Here is a 26830-nt window from a genome sequence, read left to right on the forward strand (position 1 = left end):
CTCGTATCGTCAGTTTCTGAAAACGGATCGTGTACATGACAAGGCCACCGTCTGGCTGCCTGAATAGCTGAAGCGGCAGGCTGAGCCTGTGGCATCGTGTCATGATGAGCGATGCTGCCTTGCGGTCCCAGCCAAGCCCAAGCTCGATGACCGAGCACTGAGACACTGGGACACATGAGGTCCAGGCTTGGCGAATGGGAGATGAGGAGCTAGCAGAGACTTGGAAGGAGGATGATTCGTTGTAACATTACTATTACTCGTCGCATCGTGTTGCAGAGCTTGAGAATGAGAAATGCCCAAGGCGCGGGATAACAAGCAAGAGCAGCACCACTAATAGCTGTTGATGTTGCATGAAGCCCAATTTTTGACACTCGCTACCGCTACACCATATGGTATTCGCTATTCCCTTCTGAATGCGATGGTGGAGATGCACATGACCGGTGGCCTTTCCTTGGAACGTGGTTGGAGAAGAGGATTTGATCAAAGAGAAGAAAAAGCCGCTACGGTACTGCAGACATGTATCTTACCCCAACATTGCAAAGTCCCTGCATGCACCTCGAATACATGTAACTAACACCCAAGACAGCGATGATCAGCCAACCATGTGTTTCCATCACTCCAAAGACACTCATCCTGTGACCCGAAGCCGTCATCAGGCTTTGGGGAATGAAAAAGAAACAACTCGTGCAAACACAAACACAAAAAAAAAAGGGTTTGGGTAAGGTAGGGTTGCAGTGCGAGTAAGAAGCCTGTCTTGGGGACTAATCACTTGATGAGGCTTGTGACAGGGGCGGGTCTCTACGTCTGTTGTTTCCATTCCTTTTTTTTTGGTACGCATGAGAGGGGGGGAAATTAGATGTTCATTTAGAACCGACAAAGAACAAGTTGATGGTGATGCGATTTTTGAGTTTGTTAGGCTCCCCCCTTGTGCCTTACTATGATGGAGTTTTGGGATTTATGCTTTCGGTCTTTTTCCCTTTTAGTGGTGCACCCGTGTTGACGTTGTTGATTTTTCTTTGTTGGCGGATTAGCCTATTGTTTCGAGGTATTAGTGTCAGTTGCCACAGGCAAGTGCCTCTCTTTTTTTTGCGTGATTGTTTTAAGTTTTCGACTTTTGCCAACGAGGCTTAGCCGATTTGCTTGCGTGCCTGACTCTTTTTTTCTTGTTTTGTTGAGTCAAATAACAACAAGTCAGTCAGTCAGTCATGGATGAACGATAAGGGTAATGTTTGCGCCCTGAAAGAGGCTGGCTGTGCAGTTTTGCTAATGAGTCGTATGAACAAGCCTGCCTACCCTATTAGAGGGCCGTATCTTGTATACGCCTCTTGACTCTTTTTTTCCCTCGGCGAGGCAAAAAATTACGTTGACTTGCTCCAGCCACACTCAACAACGCGTCAGCCACAGCTCGACATGGGCCCAGGTACCTTTAGGCTGTACGGGACCCCAAAAAGTACGGGGTGACATCGCGTTGGGCTCAATCAGCGCTGCCAAAGTGCGCCATCGCCGCTCTGGCTGCACGGGCCAATCACTGGCACGGGAGGGACGGGTTTGATGAGCTTGAGAGATCTCGCCAAGGGGCCAGGGAGGCAGACAAGACCACTTGGCGGGCGATTTGGCTACGGGGGGTGGGTGTCACAAGCTGTCAGGGATCCATCTTGGCCATTCGTTGGCGAGTACCAGCGCTGGAAGTACTTTGCTCTGCCCTGAACTTTCAATGTTGCATTATTTGATAGTACTACTGCTTTTACCTGAAGTATATTGGGGGAGAGGAAGAACAAGGGCAGTGTCATGTCATGTCAATATCTGCCAAGTCTCTCAATGCATTCTTGAAGAAAAGAAAATGTTGCCCAATCGTCTCCAGTTAAATCAAGCGCATGCTGCTTAGTGTGCATGGACAACGGTCGAAAAAGGGAAAAGTTGGGTTTGACTTTTTTTTCATCTTTTCCCACTTTGGAGCATCGTGCTTGATATACAGTGGCGGTGAAAGAATTTGGGGAGAAAAAAATCGTTCGCATCATGTAGGTATGATGCTTTGACAACAAACCATGCGTTATGACCTTGCATCTGGGCTCGATGGATCCTATAGCGATTCCACATACGGGTGCAAAGTGTATTCGGCGCATTTACTTTTCTGGGGTTGTTCGTATTGTGTGTCTAATTGCTTCCATTGCTTGCATCTCCTTCGTATTGGGAATACGGACTGCTACGGTAGCGATATATCTGGATATAAATGTTTAAGGAATATACTGATACAAGTACTAATGCACTTGTAAAAGAACTGGGAGAGTGCTGCCACCGCTACCGAAAGTGGTGGCCACACACACCAGTGGCATGTGTGGAGGTGGCCACGCTCCCATCTGTCTTCCCTGGACGAGGGAGAGCCAATGGATCGGATGGCATGGCATGCGGCCTCTCGTATCGTCTACAGCGCCCATGTGAAGGGCGACGTGACTGGCAGCGCTCTTCAGCCTTTGCAGAGCCGATTAGCGGTAGTGCTGAGCCTGTTGAAACATTGAAGCTGTAGCTATTCATGTCGCCCATTCAGCACATGCCATCCATGCCACCTCGAGCAATCCTCGTCTTCAGCGGTCAAGGAACAGTGGCCCAAAAGGCGACCTTGCCTTTTTGTCTCTTGTTTCCCTGGTCAACCCCACGCCACGACTTTGATGTGTTGTCTCTGGATGACCCGCCCGGATATGTACCAGAGATGTATGCATGTACATCGATTACCACCACGCAATGATGGGATGGGATATGGAGACGTGCAATATGTAATGGTACATACCACGGGCATGGACCGGCCCCAATGCATGTGAATGAAGCAGACGAAGACTATTGATACCAATGGCTGCTAAAACGATAAACATGTGCACGCACAAGTACCTAGGACTAGTAATATGCCCAACTGGCGATGGGGCATTCTGTGCGTCTTTGCAGCACGTTACCCCTTCACCTACTTTTCGAAAGTGGGTGGGGATGGACCCTGCTGCAGGTGTTTAGCCGTTCTGTACGAAGAGGCTATCAATGATGATATCCATGATACTATTTACAAGTACTTGGTGAAGACACTGATAACGTGGTAATGGATGGGCGAGAAAGCCAAATGAGATTAAAGCAATCATCAGCAACACCGGAATGTAGAATAGCACAAACTCTGATAAGCTGTCAAGCGGGTGATTGCCCACACTGCTGCGATTGCATTCGTTGCTTGTTCCATCTGATGCTATGCTGTCATAATGATATTTTATAGTGCTAAACGCGGGCGTTCAGGCCTCAGCAGAAATGGCCGATAGCGGTTCAGGCACCGCGGCAGGGATGGGACGGGACCACATGCCGCCGTGATTGGGCATCTCCGAGCTGACTGGCCTCGACTTGATGGAGGCATCACCACAGTATACTACGGAAAAGGGAAAAAAGCAGTACTTGGGAGGCAAGTAGACTGTCAATGAGACATTAAGTATCTACGCATACACCTGTCTACTTAGTATTGCATGCCTGTACGGCACCGCTGCCGGGCGAGTTTGCTAGTTAATTAATTAACCACCGCTACCATAGATTGAAGCGGACCTGCATCGATAGATTGGTGCGTCGCATCGTGTCTATCCAGCTGGCTACTGAACAAGTTTGAGTGCGGGATGCGGAGCAAAATTGCAGGTAGTCGCTCGCTAGTCGCAGGATAGCGCGTTGCTTCCTACGGGAGTACGTTACGCCTTGATATCTGCCTGCAACACGCATCAGCTCGATGGGATCAAAATGTGGCGTCGGGCTGAAAGATGGAAAATCACCGAAAGCAAAGCCAAAGGGAGGCCGGTATTTGATGGGCTGATTTTTGTTTCAGAAAAAGGCTGCAGCTTTCCATTTAGCCTAGAAACGATGGCCGCCTTGTCCATCTTTTTGTGCTTTTCCTTCTTCTCATTTGATGAGGAGCCGGGAAGGATTTTGTTTACGCATGGATCATGGAATCTGTGTGCTGCTAGTATATGTCATTAGGCCAGTTCAAGTATTAGGAAATTGGTCTCAGAGAGGACGGGCTGAGGCAGAAGCGAAGGGGGTTGTTCGGCTGACCATGGAAATACATGAACCCTGGACTCAGCTGCAAAGTACAGAGCTTCGCTGGAGATGATAGCTGGGGGGATTTGCACTACTACTAGTGGTGGCATCATGGCAATATTGCTCCACGCAAGGGAGTCAAGATGCAAATCAAGGCACGGCTCAGCATAGCACAGCACAGCTCAGCACACCAATCCACTGGATAGCCAAGTAATGGCAGTCTAGACAACAGAGACATGCAACAGAGACAGCAAAGCAGACACGCCAGGCCAGCTAGCATGCAATTATCAAGCCGCTAGACCCCGGCCCAGCCCCCCGTCTCTGCACGCGGATCGGATCTAACAGGGAGCTGACCATCCGGAACAGATTCTCAGTGGTGCCAGACCCAGAGACTATCCAAAGGGCTATGGAAGATCGTTGCTGGAGCTGGCATGTTGCGGAGGCCGCTAGACATGTGAGGGAGCCGGATTGCAATTTTATACGAGAGCCACCATGGCCGGATCAAGGGTTTCCGTCGCTTGAAAGAAGAAAAAGCAAAGAATATTGAATTTGAATGCATTCACTTTCGGGCCGTATCACCTCGCTACAGTATGCAAGACAGAATAAGTAAAGAGGCATGATTGTAAGACGCCATGGCAAGGGAACAAAAAGGTACCGGTGGCGGGGATGGAAAGCTAGACGCCACGAACGAATTTGACCGGGGTTGGGGGGAAGGGTGGCCCCATATGGGCAAAAGTTTGATCCGCGCGTTACTCGTGATACTCGTGCGAGTAAGTTGAGTTGAACAGTTCTATCCATTAAACATGGACGAAAGGATAGATGAACCTACTGACTTGCGTTCCGGGAGGCAATCCGGTCTGCTCTCCCCCTCATATCTCCACACGAATATCGAACGCTAGGGGCAAAAAAAAGGCGTTCCAGACAGATTATACTGTAACTAAAAGCGGGAAAACGAGAGACTTTTACCCGCATTTTTTTCTTGGTGTTTTGCAGAAAGAATTTTGATGGGCAGAAAGTGACAAAGACTGATAGACAGACGCTACGTTTCAAGATACCTCACATCATCATATCACACTGCGTTTCGCGCCCGCAAGTCTTTTGATGTTCAGGGTGTCATAATCTTAAAAAAAAGGGAAAAAAAGAGTTTGCGGGCCGCAGCTGTTCAATGCAAATGTCAGTCAAAAAAAAAAAAACAAGTTGCTAGCATGAGTACTAATTACACTTTTTGTGTTCCTGTTCGAGTTTTTAACTTTTGCTGCCCCTGCATTGGAACGGCTCGTGTGAAGGGAGGTTCCTGAATAGGCACCACCTACTGTCAATCCTACTCGTGTTACCTGCTGGGACCTATTTACTAGGCTTTTACAAGTAGTGATTAATGTCTTACTTGTACCATTTTAACGAGCGCCAAAGGGAGAGGATGAATGACAAGTAAAAATCAGAAAGAAAAGGGCAAAGCGTGAATTTCGCGGCTGCGGAGTGGCTTTGCCGAGCGAGGAAAAGGGCTGCTACATTTGAAATGCTTCAACTTGGGTTGTATACATGCATACCAAGTAGACTTACTAGGCGCTATATGCGTACTACACTGTCTTACATTACCTGTCATGAGCAAATTTCATTACATGTATGCCTTCTACTTGCCTAACTGAGGCTCGTGGCTGAAAAAGAAACGAAAGAAAGGCAGCAGACCCAGCAAGCCACTCATCTCTTTGACCGGGCATTCATTGGACAAGACGGCCGCCAGCGCATCAGAAAGCCCAGCAAGGCACCGGCAGCAAATCAGCTTGCCGGGGTACAAGGGCAGAGAGAGATAAGGAAGGGAGAGGTACCGGTAGACACAAAGCACGGCGAACCAAGGACCTTGACTCACCTTGAACTGGGGCTCTCCTCTTTTCGGCTGCCGCTCGCCAAGATTGGCTGGCGATTGGCCACGAGCGATTCTGCCGACGGACGGGGAGCCGCCCATTGGCTCCAAGGCGGCGTTTCGAGGGGCTGGGGCGGGTCTCTTTTTCTGGACGTTTTTGACGGGACCAGAAGAGATGGAGAGCATCGCCAGCAATGAGTTGAGCTGAAGTTTCAAGATGGCGGCGTCGCGGGCCAATGGCGTGGCGGAAACAGGCGGTGCGCGACGGAGCTAGAGACGGCACAGCGCTATTAGCCATTATACAGTACTGTATCGTCGTTTCGTCTTGTGCTGTGAAGATGAAGCATCCGGTTTTGTTTGTTCAAGTTCTTGGGGCGGCGCGTCTGTTTAGGCGCCCAGGACTGGGCCGGTTCGGATGCTTGCCGACCAAGATTGTTTGATGTTTGGGTGTTTGAACGCTTGGAGGCCGCAAATAGATGCTGGAGGCGATGGCTGGGGATTTCTATTTTTGATGCGATTCCTGCTTGCCGTGTTTCATGAAGCATCTTTAATGTCCCGATACGCGTGGCCATGATGTTGATAAAACCTCGTGGCATCGTCGCCTTTTTTTGGGAGCTGCTATTTCGATATCCTCATCCTTCATTCTAATTTAGTTTTTCCTTTTTTTTTTTTTTTTTTGTCTCTCAACTCTCTCATTCTGCATCTCCCTTTTTTTTCCATCTCGAGTGCTGGAACGCTGCTGTGCAGTGACTTGCCTCAATTCAACTCAATATCTTTTTGCCACATCATTGAATCAAGCATACCACTGCGTGGTTGTGAACAAGGAAACGAAAAGAAGTCTCTCCCTTTTACAGATCGACCGCCGGACGGATCCTCTGAATTTACCCTTTTTGGACCCTGCATTTTACGTGGCTTGCACTTTAATTGAATCAACTCTCTTTTTTTCACATACTTGTGTTTCCCTTGTTCACAAGACACTATTTTCTATTGGATTCCAATTGGATCGTCGAAAAAGCTCACGCCAACCACTCTCTGCGCCAAAAAAACAAAGAGATTGCATCATCTATATATCTCCATCTACCGAAACCGGTTTTGTCCTGTCTGGCATCGCATCACATCGCATCGCATCATTCCCGAATAAATACCCTGTTCAAAACTCACCGCATTTGCGCTTCTTTGCCGAAACGAAGCCGAATCTTCATCGGAGACCAGACGGCATCTTTTTTTGCTACCTTTTCAACGCCCAACTGGCCATTACACGGCTTTAGCAAGGAAAAGAAGGCGTTTTACCCTTGACGCCACGTTCGAGTTAGACACACATTGATCAACGCCTCAAGAAAAAATTCAACCGCCTCGTTCAGGCCCCCAGATATTAAACTGCCCAGCCCAGTGCCAAAACCACAAAATCCCCTTTCAATCAGAACCCCTTCCGCTGGATCGGACGGCGCCACGTTGGCACATTGCGTTTTTCTTCTTGTTAGCAGCATCCAGCACGGACTTGCCCTCCACGAATCCGGAGAGAGCCGGACAGCTCGGGACTCGGATAAGTCACTTCTTTGTCTGCGCATCAGCAATTCTCAACAAGGCGACGACATTGGATTTCTTTTTTAATTGCTGCGCTACACCAACGGTGATCCTAGCGTCACTGCAGCTTGACTGTTTTGGCTAATTTGCTGTTGTTCGTCTTTGTCTTGGGCATCCCTCAGACACGGGACTGTGAAGAATTCATTAAACATCATATCAGAGAGATAACGCACAAGACAAGACAAAGACAAGCGGATTCGGGTATCCATCGCATCGTTTAATTAAGCATCCAAGGCCAGTCATCCGCACTGCAGCCCACACGGCTTTATTTCCTCGTATCGACCGGCAATCGGCGTCGGTACAAAAAGCAAGCAAGCAAGCAGGCAAGCAAGCAATCAGCTTGAACATACATCAATCACTCAATCGACCCAACACAGCCATCATTCGCCACCGTTCACGACGGCACCGAACCACCCGCAAAGGCCTGACTGAACCTCTAGAGTCCCCCAGTCTGCATTTGCACGCATTTGCACTCCCGCAGCGCCAACTCTAAACCAAACGAGCGCCCTGCTCGAAATCCCTGCCGGCCTGGCCGTTCAACTGTCCTGCCTTGCCAGCGACCACAGTTCGGTACCTTGGGCGATACCTCGCGATACCTCGGGCACACGTACCGCCACCGTCACCCTGCGTGCGACTTCTGGACTTTGCGCACTCCCAGCCACCCGCGGGTACATGCCTCAAGTACCCCTCTGACCGCCCCTCCGCTGCCCGCCACGTCGCCTGCAGTCACTGCCAGCTCACGCTACTCGTGCCACGGTACATGCCCGCTGGGTACTCCCCCCTCCACTGCCCGCCCACTGCCCACTGCCCACTGATCCATCGCCCAACCCCTGCAGCCCGCAGACCCCCCCGCCAAAGCCCGCTACGCCAACCCTCCCTGTGGCGCATCGCTGCCCACTAATTGCACTAGCGGCTGTACCGCCAGCTGTACTCGCTGCCGCACCGACAGCCTCGTGGTGCACCCCAAACGCCAGGACGGGTCACTGGGCGCACCTAAAAAAGGGCCACATGCGCTCGTGTCCATCATCGCCGTTGCTTTAATACGTTTGGCATCCCTCTTGCTCTTCTCATCCGCCTCCTTCGTGTTCCTCTTTTATCGCCTCTCTCTTGCTCCTCACAATCAGATCCTCCCTTTCTAGCGTTGTTGCTTTTTTGCTTGCTTGATCCTGATCTGATCCCTCCTGCTCTGAGCACTTCCCTCTCCTCTACCCCTTGTGAGCCGGCATCTATCTGTCTGCTCTCTCCAGTCTTTATACCTTATATATCATCACTCTCTCTGCTCGCTTCGGTGCTCTCCATCATCAATCAGCAGGCTCCTCTCTCTTTTTTGCAGATCTGGATTGCTCTTTTGATTGTACAATTCGTCCATCTCGAGCACTGGCCACCTCTACACCACTTATACATACTCGCCGTCGCCTCTCACATCACCACCACATCCACGACATCATGGCGTCAAGATATCTCTCCATGGACGAGCTCAACAAGGTTGCCCTCGAGCAGTTTGTCTACCAGCCCGTCAGCCGTGAAATGATCTCATACCTGGCCAACGCTGCCCACAGCGTCATTGCCTGCGACTCGACCCTCATGCCACCACCCCGGGAGTCATCATCGTCATCAAAGTCCCGGGACGCGCCTCCCACTCCACCACGAAGCCCCGAGCCCCGGGCCGTCTCCAGCACCGACGACGCGCTGCCCTCGCTGGAAGAGTTCATCACCCAGCTGGTCGTCTCCTCCAACGTCCAGGTCCCAACCCTCATGTCGACCCTGGTCTACCTCAACCGCCTCAAGTCCAAGCTGCAGCCCATGGCCCGCGGCCTGCGATGCACCACCCACCGCATCTTCCTGGCCGCCCTGATCCTGGCCGCAAAGTACCTCAACGACAGCTCGCCCAAGAACAAGCACTGGGCCAACTACACCCACATGAACACCGCCGACTACGCCTTTGGCTTCACCCGCACCGAGGTCAACCTGATGGAGAAGCAGCTGCTGTTCCTGCTCGAGTGGGAGCTGAGAATCACCGAGCACGACCTGTACGCCCAGCTCGACGTCTTCTTGGAGCCCGCGCGCATCAAGATTGCCGAGCGCTACGCCCGCAAGCTGCGTCACCGCGAGGAGAAGAAGCGCCAGCAGGACATGTTCCACGCCGCGGCCCACGCTGCCGCCAGGTATCCCAGCCCAGTCTCTTCCCGGGGCCCATCACGATCGCGACACGCCAGCCCCGACCACTACCGCACCGCCAGCAACGGCTCCATCACGCCGCCCGGCCTGGTCTACAGCTCGGCCAGCTCCTATGCCTCGTCCATCTCCAGCCGCCAGCACTCGCGCGCCACCACGCCTCTGGAGTCGGATCCGTCTCCCTACCTCTACGGCACCAGCCAGAGCAGCCTGTACGACTCCCCCGTGGAGATTGTCATGGACAAGGACGAGTCCAAGGCGCAGGTGCCGAGCGTCCGCGCTCTGCCTTACGACATCGCCATCTCTGCGGAGCAATACGAGCAGCTTAGCGAGGCCACCACCAAGAAGCGGCACCGACGCGGCGTGTGGGGCCGTCTCCTCGGCGGTGCCAGCGCCAGCGCCATCACCGTCCGATAGAGCTTCTTTTTTTATCCAACATCTACTTGTGTGTGTTTTGACCTTTTTTTACAGAAAAAGCATGGCGTCGCGGATTGTCTTTTTTTGTCTTTCTTCCCCATTTCTTTCTCACATCAACTGCAATTACTACTATACTTTTGGGTCTCGGACTTGTCTCCTCTCGAAAGAAGCTGCATGGCCGGCGCATCGACAGGGTTGACATTTCTTGGAGCATGGCAATAGGTACTCCGTTTTCGTGCCTTTGGATAACAACAAACACCTAATCATCACTACACTTTTTTCCCACCAATATGTTATACAGAGAGGATATCATGTGCATACGTCAAAAAACAAATTCTGTGTCTTACTTTCAATTTGCCAAGGGGGCAAACCGGAGTTTTCCTATGTTTTGTCATATTTTTCTATTTGGGGTTGGTTCAAACCAACGAGGCGAAGTCGCGATGGGGGGCTAGGAAATCGGCAGTGTGGGCATTTTTGGAGGGGGCCCTGCTTACAATGGGTTGGGATAGCCCTGGTTTTTTTCGATTGGAACTGTCATGGAATCTTTTTGGAGTTTTTTTCGGGAAATGGGAATTAACAGATCATGTTTTCCACTGCGCCGAGTTCCCCTTTCGAGGGGGGCCAGTGAGCTGATATTTCATATATACTACACTTATTTGCTTAATTTTTTTTGAGAGATATCTACAGACTATGTTTAGATAAATCAATTCTCTAGACTTGGATTATTTCCATCAATCTCAGAAAGTCCCCCAAGCAGCTTACTTGATCATCACTGCGTGTCAGCACTTGTCGTCCATGCCCGTTAGCTCCAGCGCTCGCGTGACTAGAATGTGAATGCTCTGTGCTTCGTCTTCTTCACCAACAAGTAAATACTAGCTGCTATTGCCAACTGCTGCTTAGAAACTGCTTACGGGCAAAACATGACAACTTCTTCCCCTTGGGCGAGCGAAAACCTGGTCCGGAGCATTTTAAGAGTACAGCCCTGTGGAGAGTGGCCTTTGCCTCTTTTGCGTCGCGTTCATGTATACGTACGCAATTACTTGACACGGTCATGACAATTAAATTTCGGATAAGGCGAAAAAGTTCGGATATAGTCTTTTTTTGAAAAAGAAGTGACGATGACGCAAGTTTGATGTTTCTCGGCATGGCGGAGGTTTTTTTTCTTTAACACGTAGGCGAGCGTGGCTTTGATTCGGGATCTAAAAAAGTGTAAAGCCCCATATTCGTCCGTGTTCGTATATACCTGTACTCGATACGTGTACGCAATTGCCGCGGAGGAGAAGATGCGAAAAGATCCGAGACGGGAGATTCTAATGTTCCGGGGAAGAAGAGCATCGTTCTGGTGCGTAGGTATTTTGGGAATTCTGATGGGTGAAAAGTGCCAAGAGTCGGGTACTTGTGCAAGTATTCGGCTCCGAGGTTTGGCGCTTATTCACCAATCTCCAGCGCCAAACGGCGTTGAATTTACGGACCAAGGAACTGGTGACATGTAACTAACATGGGGCAGTTCTTTTTTTAACAAGACGAAAAGGGCGAAGTAAAAACAAAAAAAAAAGGATTATGATTGTAATTGCTAGATTTTTATTCTCATGACATCTCGAAGGATTAGGACTGTTTTGTTTTTTAATAGACAAGTCGTTGTAGAGAGAAGGAATTTGATGGGTGTTGGTTGGTGTTGGGCGTGTGTTATTACCCCCCTTCCCAAATGGGACGGTTTTGCTGTTGTGTCATGCCTTATTTGGGTGACGCTTGTGATGACTGCTTTTTGTTTGTTTTGCGTGCGTTGCACACAATAGCCGTGGATGCTATTAATATAGACAAGTCTTGATTTGGAGTTTGCTTTTACACGGGTGCTACGTGCACAGCATATGCAGATGGACCTTTTGGAAGCATCTTGTTGTGATAACTAATGCACGCACGGAATAACAAGACCGCTCAGTGTTGAGAAAGATGAAGGCCAAATTAAACGCTGTTGGCCCCCTTCAGCCCCCTCCAGCTTGTGTTGCTGGTAATATCCCTTAGATGACAGTCATTATCCCGCATTCTACTAGCACTAACGCCATGGTAGGCAGTCCCCGTATAATGGATAATAGAAGAAAGAAACACACAAAGACCGATTCCAAAATCCACAATCCCCATTCGCTAACAAAACCCCTGCCTTGCCATCTCAGCTGAGCTCAGCTCCCATCCATCCTGACTAGCCCAGCAGCAGAAGAAATCCCCGATGTTAATTTTTTTTTTTGGTGCTGCTGCGCCTCCCCCAAGGTACATTTCCTAGGCTCTGTGCTGCTATGACCTAGCAGCACTATTGCGTTGGGCAAAATAGAAGGATAATGTTGATTCCACCCCCAAGAATGAGCCCGCTGCATCTTGCCAGGATGTAGAATTGCCCGATTATCTTTTCTTTCTTTTTGCTTAAAATATGGGCTGCAAAGGGGAGTGCATCTAGCGTTTACTCTGAAAGTACTTGCGGCAGAAGTATCTCTCGCACATCTCTTTCTCAAGGCGCATTATATTGTCATCAGTATATAGCCTAACGGCCGACGGAGAGGGCCGCACATGATGGGTGATTATGTGATGGGAAAGAACGAACTGTGAGATGGCTGACTGAAGCTAATTTAAATACCATGTAATAGCATATACTTTTATTTAGAACAGCGAGAAAAGAGGATTAAACGTGGACTAGTAAAAACCCATGTATTAACATAATTAGAAAATGCGTAAAACTCAACTTGCCCATCTCTTTTTCGTATATTAACATCAACGGATACCAAATTCTTGCTTCCAATATTCTGCTTCATCACACTACAACGCCTTCACCATGTGCCCAATCAAAGACCTCGATAGCTCCCCATGAGCCTCCACAAGTGCTTGAAACTCCTCGCTCACCCACAGCTTCTCAATCTTGCAGACCGAGTATAGAGTAATCATCTCTCTCAAAGCGTCGGGAACCAAATTTTCATAGCAGTAACGCACCAGCTCTACTACATCGTTGACCCTTTCTTCATATAGCGTAAACGCGACCAAGGCGGCGTGTAATTCATTTAGCGAAAGCTCCATTAATCCGGTGACGCCGTAGCATTCTGCAAAAACGTAGAGTCGTGCATGGGAGAGGAACGTGCTTGTGTAATCTTCATGCGCCTGGTTGCTCCTGGCCGCTGCTCTTTGGAAGGGACCTGTGGAAGAAGATGTGCCGGAAGAGGCAGAAGCTCCCTGACGTTTGAATGCATTCCACTGAGCCTCACGGATTGTCAGCTCTCCTGGCGGGGCCTCACGTTCGCTTTCGCTTGCGGCCTGTCCCTCCCTTTTCCTAGATGATTGCCTCTCTAAAAGGTGGACCAGCCGCTCGCGATCTTCTGCTGCCAGTACAGGTCTCCTGTCCTGCATACGGAGTAATTCCGTCAGTTCCTCCTCCTCTTCGGCGATTTCAGCGCGCCTCTCGGCCTCGCGGGCGGCTCTCCTTGCGGCCTTGGCCTGAAGCTCAATCAGCCTCCTCTCATCCTTGCTTGACAGGCCCCGCAACGTATTGTCCCTCTTGACAACGAGCTGCACGATTTCCTTCTCTTCTTTGGCGACTGTGGCAGCTTCGACCGCTTCTTGGGCGGTCCGTTTCTCCGCTTCCTGAGCGGCTTGGGGTTCTGATTGAAGTCCAGTTACCGAGAGATCGACGGTATATTTCCCCGTGTAGGCGTACTGCCAGAATCTGATAAAGGTGTCCTCATCTACAGAGTCCCAAGTGACGCATTTTTCAGCAGCTTCGGAGAAACTTCCGTTTACCAACTTATCAAGCACGGGAGACAGGTATGATAGGAGGGCAGAATGTATGGTGAATTCTCGCCGGTTGGGTCCAACAAGGAATCGGAACGGGACTGACGATGCAATACTACAGGTCACTTTTAGCATTATATTCAATCCAGATGTGATTCAAACTTACACTTCTGCTGGTATGTTATTCATGACGTGCGTTTAGAAGAGTGCCTCTATAGATGAGATTCACTGTGTAATGTTTAGAATTTACCCCGCAATTCGAATGAGGTGTTCGCATCAAGTTCAATTGTAGGATTTGTCAACGGCATAATTAATATCCGACAAGGCATGTACGTACAGCTTACCGTTTGAGAGGCTGCGAAGTCGTATCAGCACATGAAGCGACGTAAATGAACCAAGTCCTGCAGCGATGTGTGCTAGGCATGAAGCTTCGGGGGCTAAATAAAGGCGAACGCAACTAGTGTCGGAGCCAAGGAACGGTGCATACGCACACAAGAGGGATTTGATGAGACAAGTTTGCACTGTATTAGCCACAGTCTTGTACTTGCAGAGAACATGAACTTGGACCTACATCGTATAGAACAAAAAAGACGGCATTCATTCCCGTCAACTGTAGTAATTTCGTATTGATATTAGTTCGTCCTTACGGCCCATACCTCGAGTACAGCCTTGCATGTAAACAAAGAGTCCCAGCCTGGCCTATGAATCCTGAGCCTCGCTTTCTATTGCTATAGGCCGCAAGGCAGCGCTCTTGGACCCTGGACGACATACCACTGCAATTTAACTATACGCCGGCTGTTTAATATTAATTCAGCCATTCCTTTTGATTATTATCACAAGCAATAGGGGTGGGAGTTCATGGGCACCGCAAATAGCAATATTGTAAAAGAGGTATCATGAATATAAATTATCCCAAACTAGAACAGCGAGTACAAATACAAACTATTAATACATCATGAACTCATATCCAAAAAAAGAAAGGAAAAAAAAAACAATCTGTAGCGTATCCGTGCTGTCTGCATCCGTAGGATCATGGATATGGCACCTAATTTACGCGAATTGCAGAGTGCAACCAATAAATCCCTTGCTATGCAAGACACAGTACCCATGAGAACTCCTTCGTACCACCAGTAAGTAATATTTCCTTCACATGATCCATCCACCGTACATACGAGATTACACAACCTGTTTATTACGAAACCCTAGCCATGGAATCTTCGTCCTCATGCTCAGACTGCTCAGCACCACACTGATACTCGACAGGGCCATGGCCAGCGACGCCCAAACAGGATCCAGCTTGACGTGCGAGCCGCTCGAGGTCGTAACAGCGTACAGGCATCCGGCAGCAATAGGAATGGCACATACGTTGTACACCGCTGCCCATCCAAAGTTGAGCTTGATGCGGCGGAACACGACGCGGCTGAGATCCAGAAGCGTCAGCACCGAGTGGAGGTTTGACGTGGCTAGCACAAAGTCAGCGCTCGAAATAGCCACGTCGCTGCCAGACCCAATGGCGATGCCGACATCCGCTGTCGTGAGGGCCGGCGAGTCATTGATTCCATCTCCCACCATGGCCACCATGGCACGGCGGCCGCTGCTGTGCATCGAGGCTTGGAGGTAGCTGATCTTGGCCGCCTTTTCGGACGGCAAGACCTCAGCAAGCACATTGGTGGGAGGAATGCCCACCCTCTGGGCCACGGCCTGCGCAGTGGTCACATTGTCGCCTGAGAGCATCCAAACCTCCACGCCACTCTTTTGCAATGCCTCCAGCACGGAAAGCGTCTCTTCACGGATGGGGTCGGAGATTGAGAACGCAGCCGAGACTGTCCAGTTACCGCCGTCGCGTAGCTTCGTCGCAACAAGGGCAACTGACTTGGCCTCCGTCTTCCACGTATTCAGCAGGCTCTGGACATGATCAGACAGAGAGGCTGACAGGTCTCTCATTAGACCCTCGTTGCCCACCGCAATATCAAATGGCCGGTTCTTGCAGTTTGCTCTGATGCCCTTGCCTGGCAACTCTTCGATTTGCTCAAGCTCAACTTGCTCTGCACCAGCCTTGCAAAAGGCAACAATGGCCTTTGCTATAGGATGGCTGCTGTTTTCCTCTGTGGCTTTTATAGCAGAGAGTAGAATCCGTTCATCGATCCCGTCACTAGTGCCGTCAGGGAATAGAGCCGAATCAGTGATTTGAGGCTCGCCTCCAACAGTGAGGGTTCCCGTCTTGTCAAAGACCACGCAGCCCACTTTGCTAGCTTTCTCAAAGGCCTCGCCTCCACCTTTGACTAGAATGCCATGCTTGGCTGCGAGGCCTCCTCCGACAAAAATGGCCGTTGGGGCAGCCAGGCCTAATCCGCACGGGCATGCCACAACGAATACGGCAATAGCAAACTGGAAAGCAAAGGAAGTTGAGCCGCCTGATGTGTTCAGTTCGTCGCTGGAAACTTTGTGGGTAAAGCAGAGAGCCATCCAGACAGCCCATGTGATGATGGCGATGAGAGTTACCACCGGGACGAAATAAGATGTCAAAAGATCGGCTATTTGTTCCATCGGCGCTCTTTTAGCTTGCCCCTCTCTGACCACCTCGACGATCTGATCAAGCATGGACTTGCCAGAGGTTCCAGTCACCTTGACGACTACTGCGGATCCCTTGTTGACGGTACCTGCGAATACTTCGTCTCCTTCTCCCTTCTTGATGGGGCGTGATTCGCCAGTAAGACTCGATTCGTCAAAAGTTGTTTCGCCATCCAGGATTATACCGTCAACCGGCGGCGATGAGCCGTGGGGCACTCGGATAACATCACCGTGTTCCAGCTGGTCCATATCTATCGTCGTGGTAACTTGGCCTTTCAACTTATCTTGCTCTACCAGAAGAGCGGTAGTGGGCCTTAGCTTTGCCAAAGCTTCAACAGCGTTGCCCGCCTTGGATTTGCTGTACGCTTCGATCAACCGGCCAGCGAGAAGGAAAAGGGTCAGAAAGACTACAGAGTCAAAGTAAAAACGATCTTCAGGAATGTCGGCATCGCCATCAGCTCCCGCCGCGATCATTTGGCCAATGGAAGACCAATAAGCAATGCTAGTTCCGAGTGACATGAGCATGTTCATACTGCCAAACTTGTAGAATCGCTGCAAGAAAGGTGTCCGGCTGCTGGGTCGCCATAGCGTCCTCAGCTCCTTTATGGCTCGGACATGGAAGACATCCGCCGCAAAAAAGTACACCGGTGTGGCGAGTAGGCAAAGTATAAGCTCTACGCGACTGAGGCCGGATACCCATGGCTTCATTAGAAAATGTTTGGTAGAATTGGAGTCTGGCACAAGGCTCATGTAGACTATACCAAGCACAAATGTCGGAATGGCGAGGACAAGTGTCAGCATCTCTCTGTAGAAAAGTTGGCGGGTGTGCTTTGCCCTGATGGCTCTAGATCTCTCTTCGAGCGTTGGCGGGTGGTATATTTTTGCTTGGAGAGAAGGATCTGTGGCCTCGATGCTTCTAATGATATGGCGAATTGTGAATTGCGGCGAATTTGGGATATAGCGTAGTTTCAATATGGGATGTTCCATAGACGGGAGGGCCAGAACCTGTACACCGTGGGCACCAAAGCTCTTCAAAGTCTGGTTGATTCTCTGAGGGCACCGCGGACAAAAGATACCACCGACTCTAATCTCCACATGCCGTTCGTCTGACAAAGGTTTTTTCTCATTGAGATTGACCACTGTATCTAGAGCCGCATCATACCCAATGTCCTCAATCGCCTCAACCAGATCCTTTTCTCTATCCGCGCCCACAAAATCGATCGTGGCGCTGTTTCCGACAAGGTTAACAGCAACGTTCAAGACCCAGGAAAGTTTCTGCAGCTCATTCGTTATCGTGGTAACACAAGCCGCACAGGTCATTCCGCCAACAGATACTGTTGCTCGCCATGAAGGAGGCTGACTTCCGTCGCCTGTCACCACGCCATCAAGCGGTACCGTGTCGACTAACGGTTCTTTTCGCAGGCTATTCGATGAGAAGGATGGCTTGAGCTTATAGTCGATACTGCTACCCTCCTCTGTATCATGTGGTCTGTGTTCTTTGCAGGCCTCGCAGTTTTCCAGATGAGCAGCCTTTATGGTCTCGGGGACTGGCGCCGGCTGTTTCTGGGCCCAGAGACTGGACCAGCTCTCAAAGATGCCACCGCTGTCAGCCATATCCCCTCGAGAATTGTCGTTTAAATCCTCGGCGCCAGAGGCGTTGGTATCGACTCCACAAATCTCAAACCCGACATTTGAAAGCGTCATGCCAATAGCGCGCACAAAATCGGGTGAGTGGTCGGCATGTTCAACTGTCACGATGGACGTGACAAGATTTGGTGATACCCAAACAATCTTGTCACCGAATGCCTCCTGCAGAAGCGTCTTGATGAGAGTCACGCATGATGGGCAGTGGAGGTTCCCCAGCAGATAGGCCGTGGTGACTGTATTGGACGAGGCCATCGTGTGCAACTCGCGGTGCGGTTGCACCAAATCGGCGATTTAATTATAGTAATTGTGGTGTCGACGTGGGATGCGCTTTGGCAGTTACTGCCGTAGTGATGCAAGGTGTCTGATCGACGGAACTCTGACAAAGATCAAGGATGTCGTAGCACGAAAAATCGTGTTAGTGAAACAACACCCGCTTTCGGTGATGAGTGGTAAGAGCCGTAGAGAGATGAATCTAGGACACCAGATTGAACACTCTGACGTGTAACAAATATAGACAATTCAAGATGGAAGCCAGTTGTTTGAAATGGGAAGCAGAAATGACCACCTTGCCTGACTGCTGACCGTCGTGGCAGACAATATATACTAATAACAAGATGCAACGCTCCTGGTCTCCTTTTGACGCTAAAATCGGCACAAATGTCGCAGGCTGCAGGGATCCCTTTTGGGGTGGCAGTCACCAGCTACCAGCAGTACCTGGGTGCATGATGCAGTGGTACCTCGTATTTGGTGGCACTTTGGCAGACACGGCGAGTCACTGCTTATCGGATTTGGCCATGGAGGCTGCTGGAAAGCACGAAATCGCCGCAAATGGGCAGTGGTCGGTTTCCGGCGGCGTTGCAGTCACACGTGGCGGGAAGGGAGAGGAATCGATATGGCGTCGCCTTGACAGCCTGAATGCATCGGTGATGACATCAAGGGCACATTTCCCTCAGCATGCAAGTGATTTACAGCTGCTGTTAGCATGTAGTGGCGATTGATGCAGCGTCGCGGCATTTGTGCGGGCGAAGCTTAGGTGAAGCTGAGGTGAGGAAGAAAGCGTATGTAATCAGGTCACGTGGTGCTGGGAATGACAAAGCATTCCATGCCAACTCTGTAGCTTGCTTTACTAAGACATTTTAGATTGATGCCGAGGATATGAGACACAATAGAATGTGTTGTGCCATGCGTAAATACACGAAAAGCATTGCTAAAGCTGCTCATACTATTAGTCGTATTAACGTTTTATAGTTGGCATAATTAATACCATCCACATACTTCTACAACAACCAGCAAGCTATCCCATGGCAGTCCTCTTACTACACTGTATAATCTGACAAATTAGGACACGCAAACTGAGGTCAGTCATTTTCCCCATCTCATACTGTGTTCTAATATTCTCGAATAATCTCAAGAAAAAAATCAGAACCGTCTAGTGGAATCGCCACAGCCATTGGCTTATCCGTCTGAATTAGGATATTTTCCACTTGGGCGCTGTATTCCTTCCTCGGCTGCTCCGTTTCACTGCATCTGTACATATGCCTGTATCTATATACGCCGCCATGGGTCAAGCAACACTCATCGCACTATCCACCTATTCATGATCCAAAAGAACTCCCACGGATGCAATATATTCAAATGCTAATTATATCCATCATCATCACGTCTTCAATACTCTCTCGGAAGTCGGTCCCTGCTAACAAGCCTGCCCGACAGTCCGTACCAATCACGTCCCCAAATCGAGCAAAAAGCGGAGCTTTCCGTCTTTTCGGAGAGGCTTCGGCGAGTGGCATCATCGGTGCTAGGCTCAATGCGGTCTAAGTGAATTGCGTGATTCTGTCCCAGTATCAACAATTTCAAGATCCAAGGCCTAATGAAGACGAATTTCACGGGGTTCAAGCAGGAGAAGAAAAAGTCGTTTGTTAAAGAAATGGACCCTGACAAATCCCGTGGCTGGCTCCCGTCCGGGGGGGATCCACGATTGCCATGGGCTTAATTGCTCCTCGTAGAACCTCCTCTTTACTCTCCTCCTTTAAGCCTTCAGTTCTCTCTTTCTCTCTTTTTTTCTAGTCTGTAGTATAATTCAGACGTAAAGGGGCTGCTTATATTCATTGTAACTTTTGAGGCTTGCTTTCGAATATTGAAAATGCCGTCCAAGGTCGAGGAATCCGCCACGCTGCCCTTTGGCAAGCAGGTGCCTCTGTCGACCATCTCTGGCCCGACGTATGTGACGGCCCAGCTTCTCGTCCAGCAGATTGCCTACAAGCTTTCTGACAAGATCTTCTCTTACTCCCCTGACACCTTTGATCTGGACGTCGCTGCCAAGCAGTGGGCTGCCGATGAGAGCAAGAACATCCACGGATACACCCCTTCAGTTCTGCCTCTCCAGACCAGAACGGGAGCGGGTGCCCTCGCTCTGGGTTACATCTTCTCTCCGGATTTCGACGTCAACAAGCGCCACATCCCCCAGACGCTGCTTGCCCCCTCGGGCTCTCTCCAGAACCTCCGCGGAACCCTTGATCAGCTCTCGCTCCTGTACAACCTTTCAAGCCCCTTTGTGGCTCACATCGCTGCCGCAGACTACAGCGCCAACGAGGGTCTCGTCTCCAACTACGATGTTGCTTTGAGACTGGCCGAAGATCTTGGCCTGGGCCTTGTTGCCAGCTCATCTTCGTATGAGTCTCAGCACATGTCACTGTTCGCGACACTCCTGGCTACCGTCGTCCCCACTCTCCACATCTATGATGGTATCCGTCTTCCCAGAGAAACATTGAGAATCGTCGATGCTTTGAGCGAGACTGGCGTCGCCGATTTGTACAACAAGCTTGTTGCTGAGGCTGGCAAGCTGAACCAGCACCTCGACACTGCGGGCAAGGTCCTGGAACTCCTGAGGCTCTTCAACGATGAGCTCGGCACTGTTTACCAGCCCTTTGAGTACTACGGCCATGAGACTCCCGATGTCGTCCTCGTTGCTCTTGGAAGCGTCGAGGTCCAAGTCGCCAAGGAGACTCTCAACAAGATTGCCGCCGACGGAGCCAAGGTCGGTGTTATCAACGTGCGCGTCTACCGACCCTTTATCGAGGAGGCTTTCCTCAAGGCCATCCCCGCCTCTGCTCGCACCATTGCCGTGCTGGGCCAAGTTCACAGCGACATTGCCTTGGCTGATGAGGCCACCCAGTCTGCGCTGTACGGCGATGTCCTCACCGCAGTCATATTCGCTGGCAAGTTTGAGCAGCAACCCGAGGTCTTGGACATCAAGTACACTCCTGCCCAGTTCCTGACTCCTCAGGGTCTGGTCGGCACTTTGCACAAAATCTTTGGCAATGACGACGAAGCCAAGCCTTTGCCTTCGCTCATCAAGTCCCAGCAGTTCACATTCTGGGATGTCGACAACTCTGTCTCTGCCAAATTCCCCGCTGCTATCGGCACTCTCCTTTCTCAGGAATCTACCAACAACGTCCACCTGTTTGAGACGTATGATAACTTCACTCAGGGAGGCCTTATCCGAACGGATCTGCGCGCATCCAAGACTGCTCTGGAAGCACCCTATGCTATCAATGAGGCTGATGTCGTGGTCGTCGGCGACGAGGTCGTTTTGAAGGATGTTGATGTCCTGAGGAGCGTCGCTCCTGGCGGCAAGATTCTCATCAAGCTGCCAAATTTCAAGGCGGATGAAGTTGAAAAGCGACTTTCACCTGCTTTCCGCAAGACTGTTCAAGAAAAGGAGATTGGCGTCTTCGTTCTGGATACCGCTGCCTCTCCCGCCTTTGAGAAGGATGCCTCAGTTGCCAGGCTCCTTCTTGAGCTCTCTTTCTTGAAGATTGCTCTCCCGGAGAGTTCTTCCGAGGAGCTTGCAAAGGTGACTGGAAGCCAGGCTGTCTTGCAAGAATCCCTCAGTGCTCTCGACCAAGTCCTGACCCAGCTCGAGGTCCCAGCCACGTGGGCAGAGGTCGAGGCCGACTACGTCTACCCCTCTCTGCCAATTGGTCTCCAGCCAACTGGCTTTGTTCCATTCCAAAAGGAGGAGGCCGAGGACGACCTGAAGCTCCAAGACTGGCAGGTCGCTGCCAAGGGCTTGGTCTTCAAGGAAGCCTACGGCACCCAAACCACCCTTCGTCCTGACCTTTCCGTCAAGACCGCCACCGTCCGCGTCAAGGAGAACCGCCGCCTCACTCCCCAGGACTACGACCGTAACATCTTCCACATTGAGTTTGACATTGGCAACTCTGGCCTCACGTACAAGATTGGCGAGGCTCTGGGCATCCACCACGAAAATGATGAGGAGCAGATCAATGCGTTCATCCAGTTCTACGGCCTCAACCCTGCAGAGCTTGTCCAAGTGCCGTCTCGTGAGGACGTAAACGTCCTTGAGGTCCGCACAGTGTACCAGGCGCTTATGCAGAATGTTGATATCCTCGGCAAGCCTCCCAAGCGCTTCTACGAGGCCCTGTCTGAGTTTGCTACCGATGACACCGAGAAGAATAAGCTCGCTGCTCTGGGTGGAAACGACGGTGCTGCCGAGTTCAAGCGTCGCTCTGACATGGACACCGTGACTTATGTCGACATTCTCGAGGAGTTCAGCTCCGCTCGCCCCAGCTTCCACGACCTGGTCAAGATTGTCAGCCCGCTCAAGCGCCGTGAATACTCCATCGCTTCTGCCCAGGCCGTCACTCCCGACACTGTCGCCCTGATGATTGTCGTCGTCGACTGGGTTGATACAAAGGGCCGTTCTCGAGTCGGCCAGGCCACAAACTACCTCCGCAGCCTGCAGCCAGGCGCCTCAGTCACCGTCTCCGTGAAGCCCTCCGTCATGAAGCTGCCCATCAGAGACGATGCGCCACTCATCATGGCCGGTCTCGGAACTGGTCTGGCCCCCTTCCGCGCCTTTGTGCAGTACCGCGCCATGCAAAAGGCCCAAGGCAAAGAGATTGGCTCCATCCTCCTCTACCTCGGCTCTCGCCACCAGCGCGAGGAGTACCTCTACGGCGAGGAATGGGAGGCCTATCTCGCCGCCGGCGTCGTCACCCTTGTCGGAAGCGCCTTCTCGCGAGACCAGCCGAGGAAGATTTACATCCAGGACAGAATGCGCCAGACGCTGGACAGCATCGTGCAGGCGTACGTCAAGGAGGGCGGCAGCTTCTACCTCTGCGGTCCGACATGGCCTGTGCCTGATGTAACGGCGGTGCTGAAGGAAGCCATCGCGGCTGAGGCCAAGGCTGCTGGCAAGAAGGTTGATCCGGCCAAGGAGATTGAACGGCTAAAGGAGGATGGCCGATATGTGCTTGAGGTTTACTAAGCAGCTGACGTAGAGGGGTTGGACCTGTTTTCTTACGAGAGCGTGCGAATAGAAGAGCCGATGCTCGAAGTCAAAAGCGATGTAGATAGTTACACATACAATGAAATGCGTTCAAATATGTACCTTGGACAGACCAGTTTCCGTGAATTGACCTTTGTAGAATGAATATCACACTATTCTATTCTAGACTCTGGCATTCCTCTATCTATGACTATCTAAAAAGAGCAATCAATCACTCAACGCAGCATGCCAATTTGCTCTTGCACAAGGATATACAAAACATGCCATTTCCCATTCCCATACATTTCCGTGTCGTCATAAAAAAACAAGAGCCATGACATATAAAGAGAAAAAAACCCAAGAAAATCTACTCCCAAACCCAAGGTATTTCGCTTACAGCAGAGTCTCACCAAGGGCGCAGCGCACCAGAGAGCTGCCGGCTCGGACAGTCTCCTGCGCTCCGGCCTCAGTAGCAGCAAGGCTGGGGTTCACCTCGACCAAGTCAATGGCAATCAGGTTGCCCGTTGCGTGGACGGACTCGCAGATGTAGTCGCCCTCACGCAGGGTAAGGCCTCCTCGGACGGGGGTGCCGGTGCTGGGAGCCCACATGGGGTCGAGGGCATCCACGTCGAAAGACAGGTGGATGGGAGTGTCGTTGCCAATGTGGGCAAGGGCCATCTCCATGACGCGACCAATTCCGTGTCTACGAAGGGTTAGCTTTTGATCTTTTAAACCTTGATTTTGGAGGGATATTCTCGTAGTAGCCGTAAGACTTACCGGTCAATGTCAAACATGCTGAAAGCCTTGATGCCGTTCTCTCTCAGGATGCGCTTCTCGCCAGCGTCCACGTCGCGCAGACCAATGTACACCAGCTTGCTAACGCTCAGACGCATATCGTCCTGAAGCCAGCCAAAGCACTCCTCCTTGTCCTCCTTGGCAATGCCTGTGAGGAAAGCAACAGGCATGCCGTGGATGTTGCCGCTGTCGCTGGTCTCGGGGGTGTTGATGTCGGCGTGCGCATCGACCCAGATGACGGCAATCTCGCGGTTCAGACGCTCGCGCGTAGCCTTTGCGGTGCCGGCAATGGTGCCAATGGCAATGCTGTGGTCGCCGCCGAGGGTCAGCGTGAGGCGGCCCTTGGAAGAGTGCTCGTATGTCTCGGACGCAATCTTTCGGTTGACGGCCGAAACAAGGCGAGGGTTCTTCATGCCGCGGAAGTCAGGGTCGGAGGCGGGCGTCAGGTCATTGTAGAACTTGACCGTCTCGTCGCCGTGCAGCTTGTAGCCAAGCTCCTCTCGGATCTGGGTCAAGAGGCCAGACTCGATGAGGGCGGTAGGGCCTGCATCGACACCAGCTTTTTGCTATTACGCAGCAAGTCAGCATTCGAGCCTGAAGTCGTTTGCAAATATGTGATATAAAAACGTACCTGGCCACCAGAGAAGCCTACGGTGACGATGCCGAGATCCTCGGGGTGGGGGAGGAAGCGGCTCTTGACGGTGCTGGTGTTCATGTTGGGCGATTGGGTTGCAAGACAAGGTGGTTGTAGATCCGTGAGAAGTCAAATTCCGATTATCAAGAGGAACCAAGAGGCGGATTGCTGGCTTGAAGCTGGTGGAGAGTGATGCTGAGAGGGAGAAAAACCAAAAGGCTCGATTCAGGCGGGCAGCAGCAGCAGTAAATATAGTCGTCCGGTCACATGTGCCTCCCCCAATCGGCGGCCCGTTTCCCTCACTCCAGAGGGGGGGGCCATGCCTGCGCCTTGCGTTGCTGCTGCTACAGTCTGGGAGCCGAGACTGAGCACTTTCACTTTCGCGTGCGGGCTCGGCCCCTACAATTGGTAGGTCGAGCAGAGGCGCTCGAATCCATGTGTGCGTGTGTGTGCGCGTCTGTCGCTGGCTGGCGGATCGGGCTAGTAACTTAGAGGTAAAGGGGAGTTGAGCAGAGGAGCGAACTAGTAACTTAGAGGAAAACAGAGACTCTATATAAGTAAGTCGCTTTGCTCAGGGCAGGGCAAGGGGAAATAATGCCCAAAAGGCTTCAGTCGGCAAAGCCGCCGCGTCCGGAGGGCTCCACCGCGGGGCATTCAAACGGGGGGCGGCCGCCGGGACTTTTGAGCATGGTCGTGAAGAGCCCGAAGAGAGGAAGAAGCGGCGTTTCTTGCTGGTGAGAGCCCGGAATGGCTATTGTTGAAACGACGGTTGATGCCATCTCTGGCTGCTTTCAATTCATCTGACATTGCATGTATCAAGTACATCCCTTGCGGCGAGGGGCCTTATCTCTGGCTGCTTACACCGCTTGGCAGTTGACAACTACATGTACCATCTCAATATACTGCTACTCCTATCTATCAAACGTATACAGGCTTATTGCTCATAAACGTGCGTAGGCATATGAGATATTTACCACATCAAGCAGGAGGCTATATCGACTGCATCCCGTTGCAACTCCAACCCACAGCCGTCTTCGCACCAGAATGGCCTCGAATTGCTAGATGACGTTGGGAGACCCTCAGAGCCGCTTCTAGCCTCACGCGTTTCCCTATCTCTTCCTCCACCTGATAAGAAATGGTCAAGTGACCCCGCCATGGCCAACCAACCACCCCAATAAGCGTTATGTAATAGCGGTCTCAGCCAGTTAAACATGAGTCAAGGAAACTGCTTTTGTTTTATCTCGAATAAATAATTCGATAAATTCGATAAATTCGAATTTATTACATTTCAATAAATTACTAAATCGACCGCCAGTCCATCCTCCGAGGGCAAGCGGGAGTCGGAGATACGACCAACTAGTGCGTGGTAGGCAATTCACCCATAACTCCGAACCAGCGGCTAAGACAAAACGACGCAACTCCCACATCAATCCGTCCAAGTTGTGCCCTTAATCCCATTTACGACTCTATCCTAGAAGAGCAGCAATCTATTCCCAACCCAGATATTCTATCGAACCACGCACAGCCAGGGGCACGGTCGGCCACTAAGAAGAAGAGTTTGACGGATCTGATCCGATCGATCTAAAGCTGTCACCTTATTTGCTGGGATGTGTTTTAAGATTTAGTTTAATTTTTCTTCCGGCGAGCACCGCGAAATCCGGATGGATTGAGGAACCATCATCGCGCGAGCCGGGAGTGTAATTGCAAGAGACGCGTAGACAAGGCTTTCTCCAAAAATCATTAGTTATCAATTCATTAATAAAAGACGAGCAATGGTTAGATCTTGTTGCCAAGCGGGACAATTACATCTGTGCCGAATGAGTTTTTGTATCTTTCAAATGCGGAAGTGTATAATTATTCGTGACGTATCTATCCAAACGCTACATGAGCTCACACTCCCTACGGTAATGTTATCAACAATTATTTTGATATGGAATGAGATACACTTTGTGATTAAAACTCCAAAGAGGAAAAAAATATCAAAGCAACGACAAGTTTATGCAATCTTCATTTTTCATGTTTACCATTCAGTCTT

General features: G+C 50.9%; 9 protein-coding genes across 9 annotated transcripts; 3 read left to right on the forward strand and 6 right to left on the reverse strand.

Annotated features, from left to right (window-relative positions):
* Nucleotides 1-5680: 5680 nt before the first annotated feature.
* TrAtP1_008606 (uncharacterized protein) lies at nucleotides 5681-6483 on the reverse strand (the record flags this gene model as incomplete). Its single annotated transcript, XM_014086882.2, has 2 exons — nucleotides 5681-6181; nucleotides 6220-6483. The coding sequence occupies 2 exons, from the start codon at nucleotides 6481-6483 to the stop codon at nucleotides 5681-5683; spliced, it is 765 nt and encodes a 254-aa protein (XP_013942357.2).
* Nucleotides 6484-8941: 2458 nt separating this feature from the next.
* Nucleotides 8942-10087, forward strand: TrAtP1_008607 (uncharacterized protein; the record flags this gene model as incomplete). Its single annotated transcript, XM_014086883.2, has 1 exon — nucleotides 8942-10087. The coding sequence occupies one exon, from the start codon at nucleotides 8942-8944 to the stop codon at nucleotides 10085-10087; it is 1146 nt and encodes a 381-aa protein (XP_013942358.2).
* A 743-nt stretch (nucleotides 10088-10830) lies between these two features.
* TrAtP1_008608 (uncharacterized protein) lies at nucleotides 10831-11267 on the reverse strand. Its single transcript, XM_066113974.1, has 2 exons — nucleotides 10999-11267; nucleotides 10831-10940 (listed from the first exon to the last, which is right to left on the reverse strand). The coding sequence occupies exons 1-2, from the start codon at nucleotides 11231-11233 to the stop codon at nucleotides 10867-10869; spliced, it is 309 nt and encodes a 102-aa protein (XP_065970064.1). The 5' UTR covers nucleotides 11234-11267; the 3' UTR covers nucleotides 10831-10866.
* A 1184-nt stretch (nucleotides 11268-12451) lies between these two features.
* Nucleotides 12452-14344, reverse strand: TrAtP1_008609 (uncharacterized protein). The gene is made up of 3 exons (XM_066113975.1): nucleotides 14193-14344; nucleotides 14022-14083; nucleotides 12452-13970 (listed from the first exon to the last, which is right to left on the reverse strand). Exons 2-3 carry the CDS (start codon nucleotides 14042-14044, stop codon nucleotides 12893-12895), a joined length of 1101 nt encoding a protein of 366 aa, XP_065970065.1. The 5' UTR covers nucleotides 14045-14083; nucleotides 14193-14344; the 3' UTR covers nucleotides 12452-12892.
* A 687-nt stretch (nucleotides 14345-15031) lies between these two features.
* TrAtP1_008610 (uncharacterized protein) lies at nucleotides 15032-18325 on the reverse strand (the record flags this gene model as incomplete). The annotated part of the gene is made up of 1 exon (XM_014087299.2): nucleotides 15032-18325. The coding sequence occupies one exon, from the start codon at nucleotides 18323-18325 to the stop codon at nucleotides 15032-15034; it is 3294 nt and encodes a 1097-aa protein (XP_013942774.2).
* A 362-nt stretch (nucleotides 18326-18687) lies between these two features.
* Nucleotides 18688-19506, forward strand: TrAtP1_008611 (uncharacterized protein; the record flags this gene model as incomplete). The annotated part of the gene is made up of 3 exons (XM_066113976.1): nucleotides 18688-18911; nucleotides 19416-19430; nucleotides 19497-19506. 3 exons carry the CDS (start codon nucleotides 18688-18690, stop codon nucleotides 19504-19506), a joined length of 249 nt encoding a protein of 82 aa, XP_065970066.1.
* A 606-nt stretch (nucleotides 19507-20112) lies between these two features.
* TrAtP1_008612 (uncharacterized protein) lies at nucleotides 20113-23479 on the forward strand. Its single transcript, XM_014086885.2, has one exon. The coding sequence runs from the start codon at nucleotides 20217-20219 to the stop codon at nucleotides 23364-23366; it is 3150 nt and encodes a 1049-aa protein (XP_013942360.2). The 5' UTR covers nucleotides 20113-20216; the 3' UTR covers nucleotides 23367-23479.
* On the reverse strand, nucleotides 23473-25401 carry TrAtP1_008613 (uncharacterized protein). Its single transcript, XM_014086886.2, has 3 exons — nucleotides 24793-25401; nucleotides 24144-24727; nucleotides 23473-24069 (listed from the first exon to the last, which is right to left on the reverse strand). The coding sequence occupies exons 1-3, from the start codon at nucleotides 24874-24876 to the stop codon at nucleotides 23760-23762; spliced, it is 978 nt and encodes a 325-aa protein (XP_013942361.1). The 5' UTR covers nucleotides 24877-25401; the 3' UTR covers nucleotides 23473-23759.
* Nucleotides 25387-25806, reverse strand: TrAtP1_008614 (uncharacterized protein). Its single transcript, XM_066113977.1, has one exon. The coding sequence runs from the start codon at nucleotides 25572-25574 to the stop codon at nucleotides 25404-25406; it is 171 nt and encodes a 56-aa protein (XP_065970067.1). The 5' UTR covers nucleotides 25575-25806; the 3' UTR covers nucleotides 25387-25403.
* Nucleotides 25807-26830: the final 1024 nt, after the last annotated feature.

The sequence above is a fragment of the Trichoderma atroviride genome, chromosome 4 (assembly GCF_020647795.1).
Source record: "Trichoderma atroviride chromosome 4, complete sequence".
NCBI lineage: Eukaryota > Fungi > Ascomycota > Sordariomycetes > Hypocreales > Hypocreaceae > Trichoderma > Trichoderma atroviride.

Coding starts and splice junctions, on each gene's coding strand:
- TrAtP1_008608 (XM_066113974.1), bottom strand. CDS start 11,233: ATGCCGAGAAACATCAAACTTGCGTCATCGTCACTTCTTTTTCAAAAA. Junction 10,941..10,998: donor GAAGTTGTCATGTTTTGCCC/GTAAGCAGTTTC, acceptor TTGTTGGTGAAG/AAGACGAAGCACAGAGCATT.
- TrAtP1_008609 (XM_066113975.1), bottom strand. CDS start 14,044: ATGAATAACATACCAGCAGAAGT. Junction 13,971..14,021: donor AATAACATACCAGCAGAAGT/GTAAGTTTGAAT, acceptor AGTGACCTGTAG/TATTGCATCGTCAGTCCCGT.
- TrAtP1_008612 (XM_014086885.2), top strand. CDS start 20,217: ATGCCGTCCAAGGTCGAGGAATCCGCCACGCTGCCCTTTGGCAAGCAG.
- TrAtP1_008613 (XM_014086886.2), bottom strand. CDS start 24,876: ATGAACACCAGCACCGTCAAGAGCCGCTTCCTCCCCCACCCCGAGGAT. Junction 24,728..24,792: donor TAGGCTTCTCTGGTGGCCAG/GTACGTTTTTAT, acceptor GCTGCGTAATAG/CAAAAAGCTGGTGTCGATGC. Junction 24,070..24,143: donor AGCATGTTTGACATTGACCG/GTAAGTCTTACG, acceptor AACCCTTCGTAG/ACACGGAATTGGTCGCGTCA.
- TrAtP1_008614 (XM_066113977.1), bottom strand. CDS start 25,574: ATGGCATCAACCGTCGTTTCAACAATAGCCATTCCGGGCTCTCACCAG.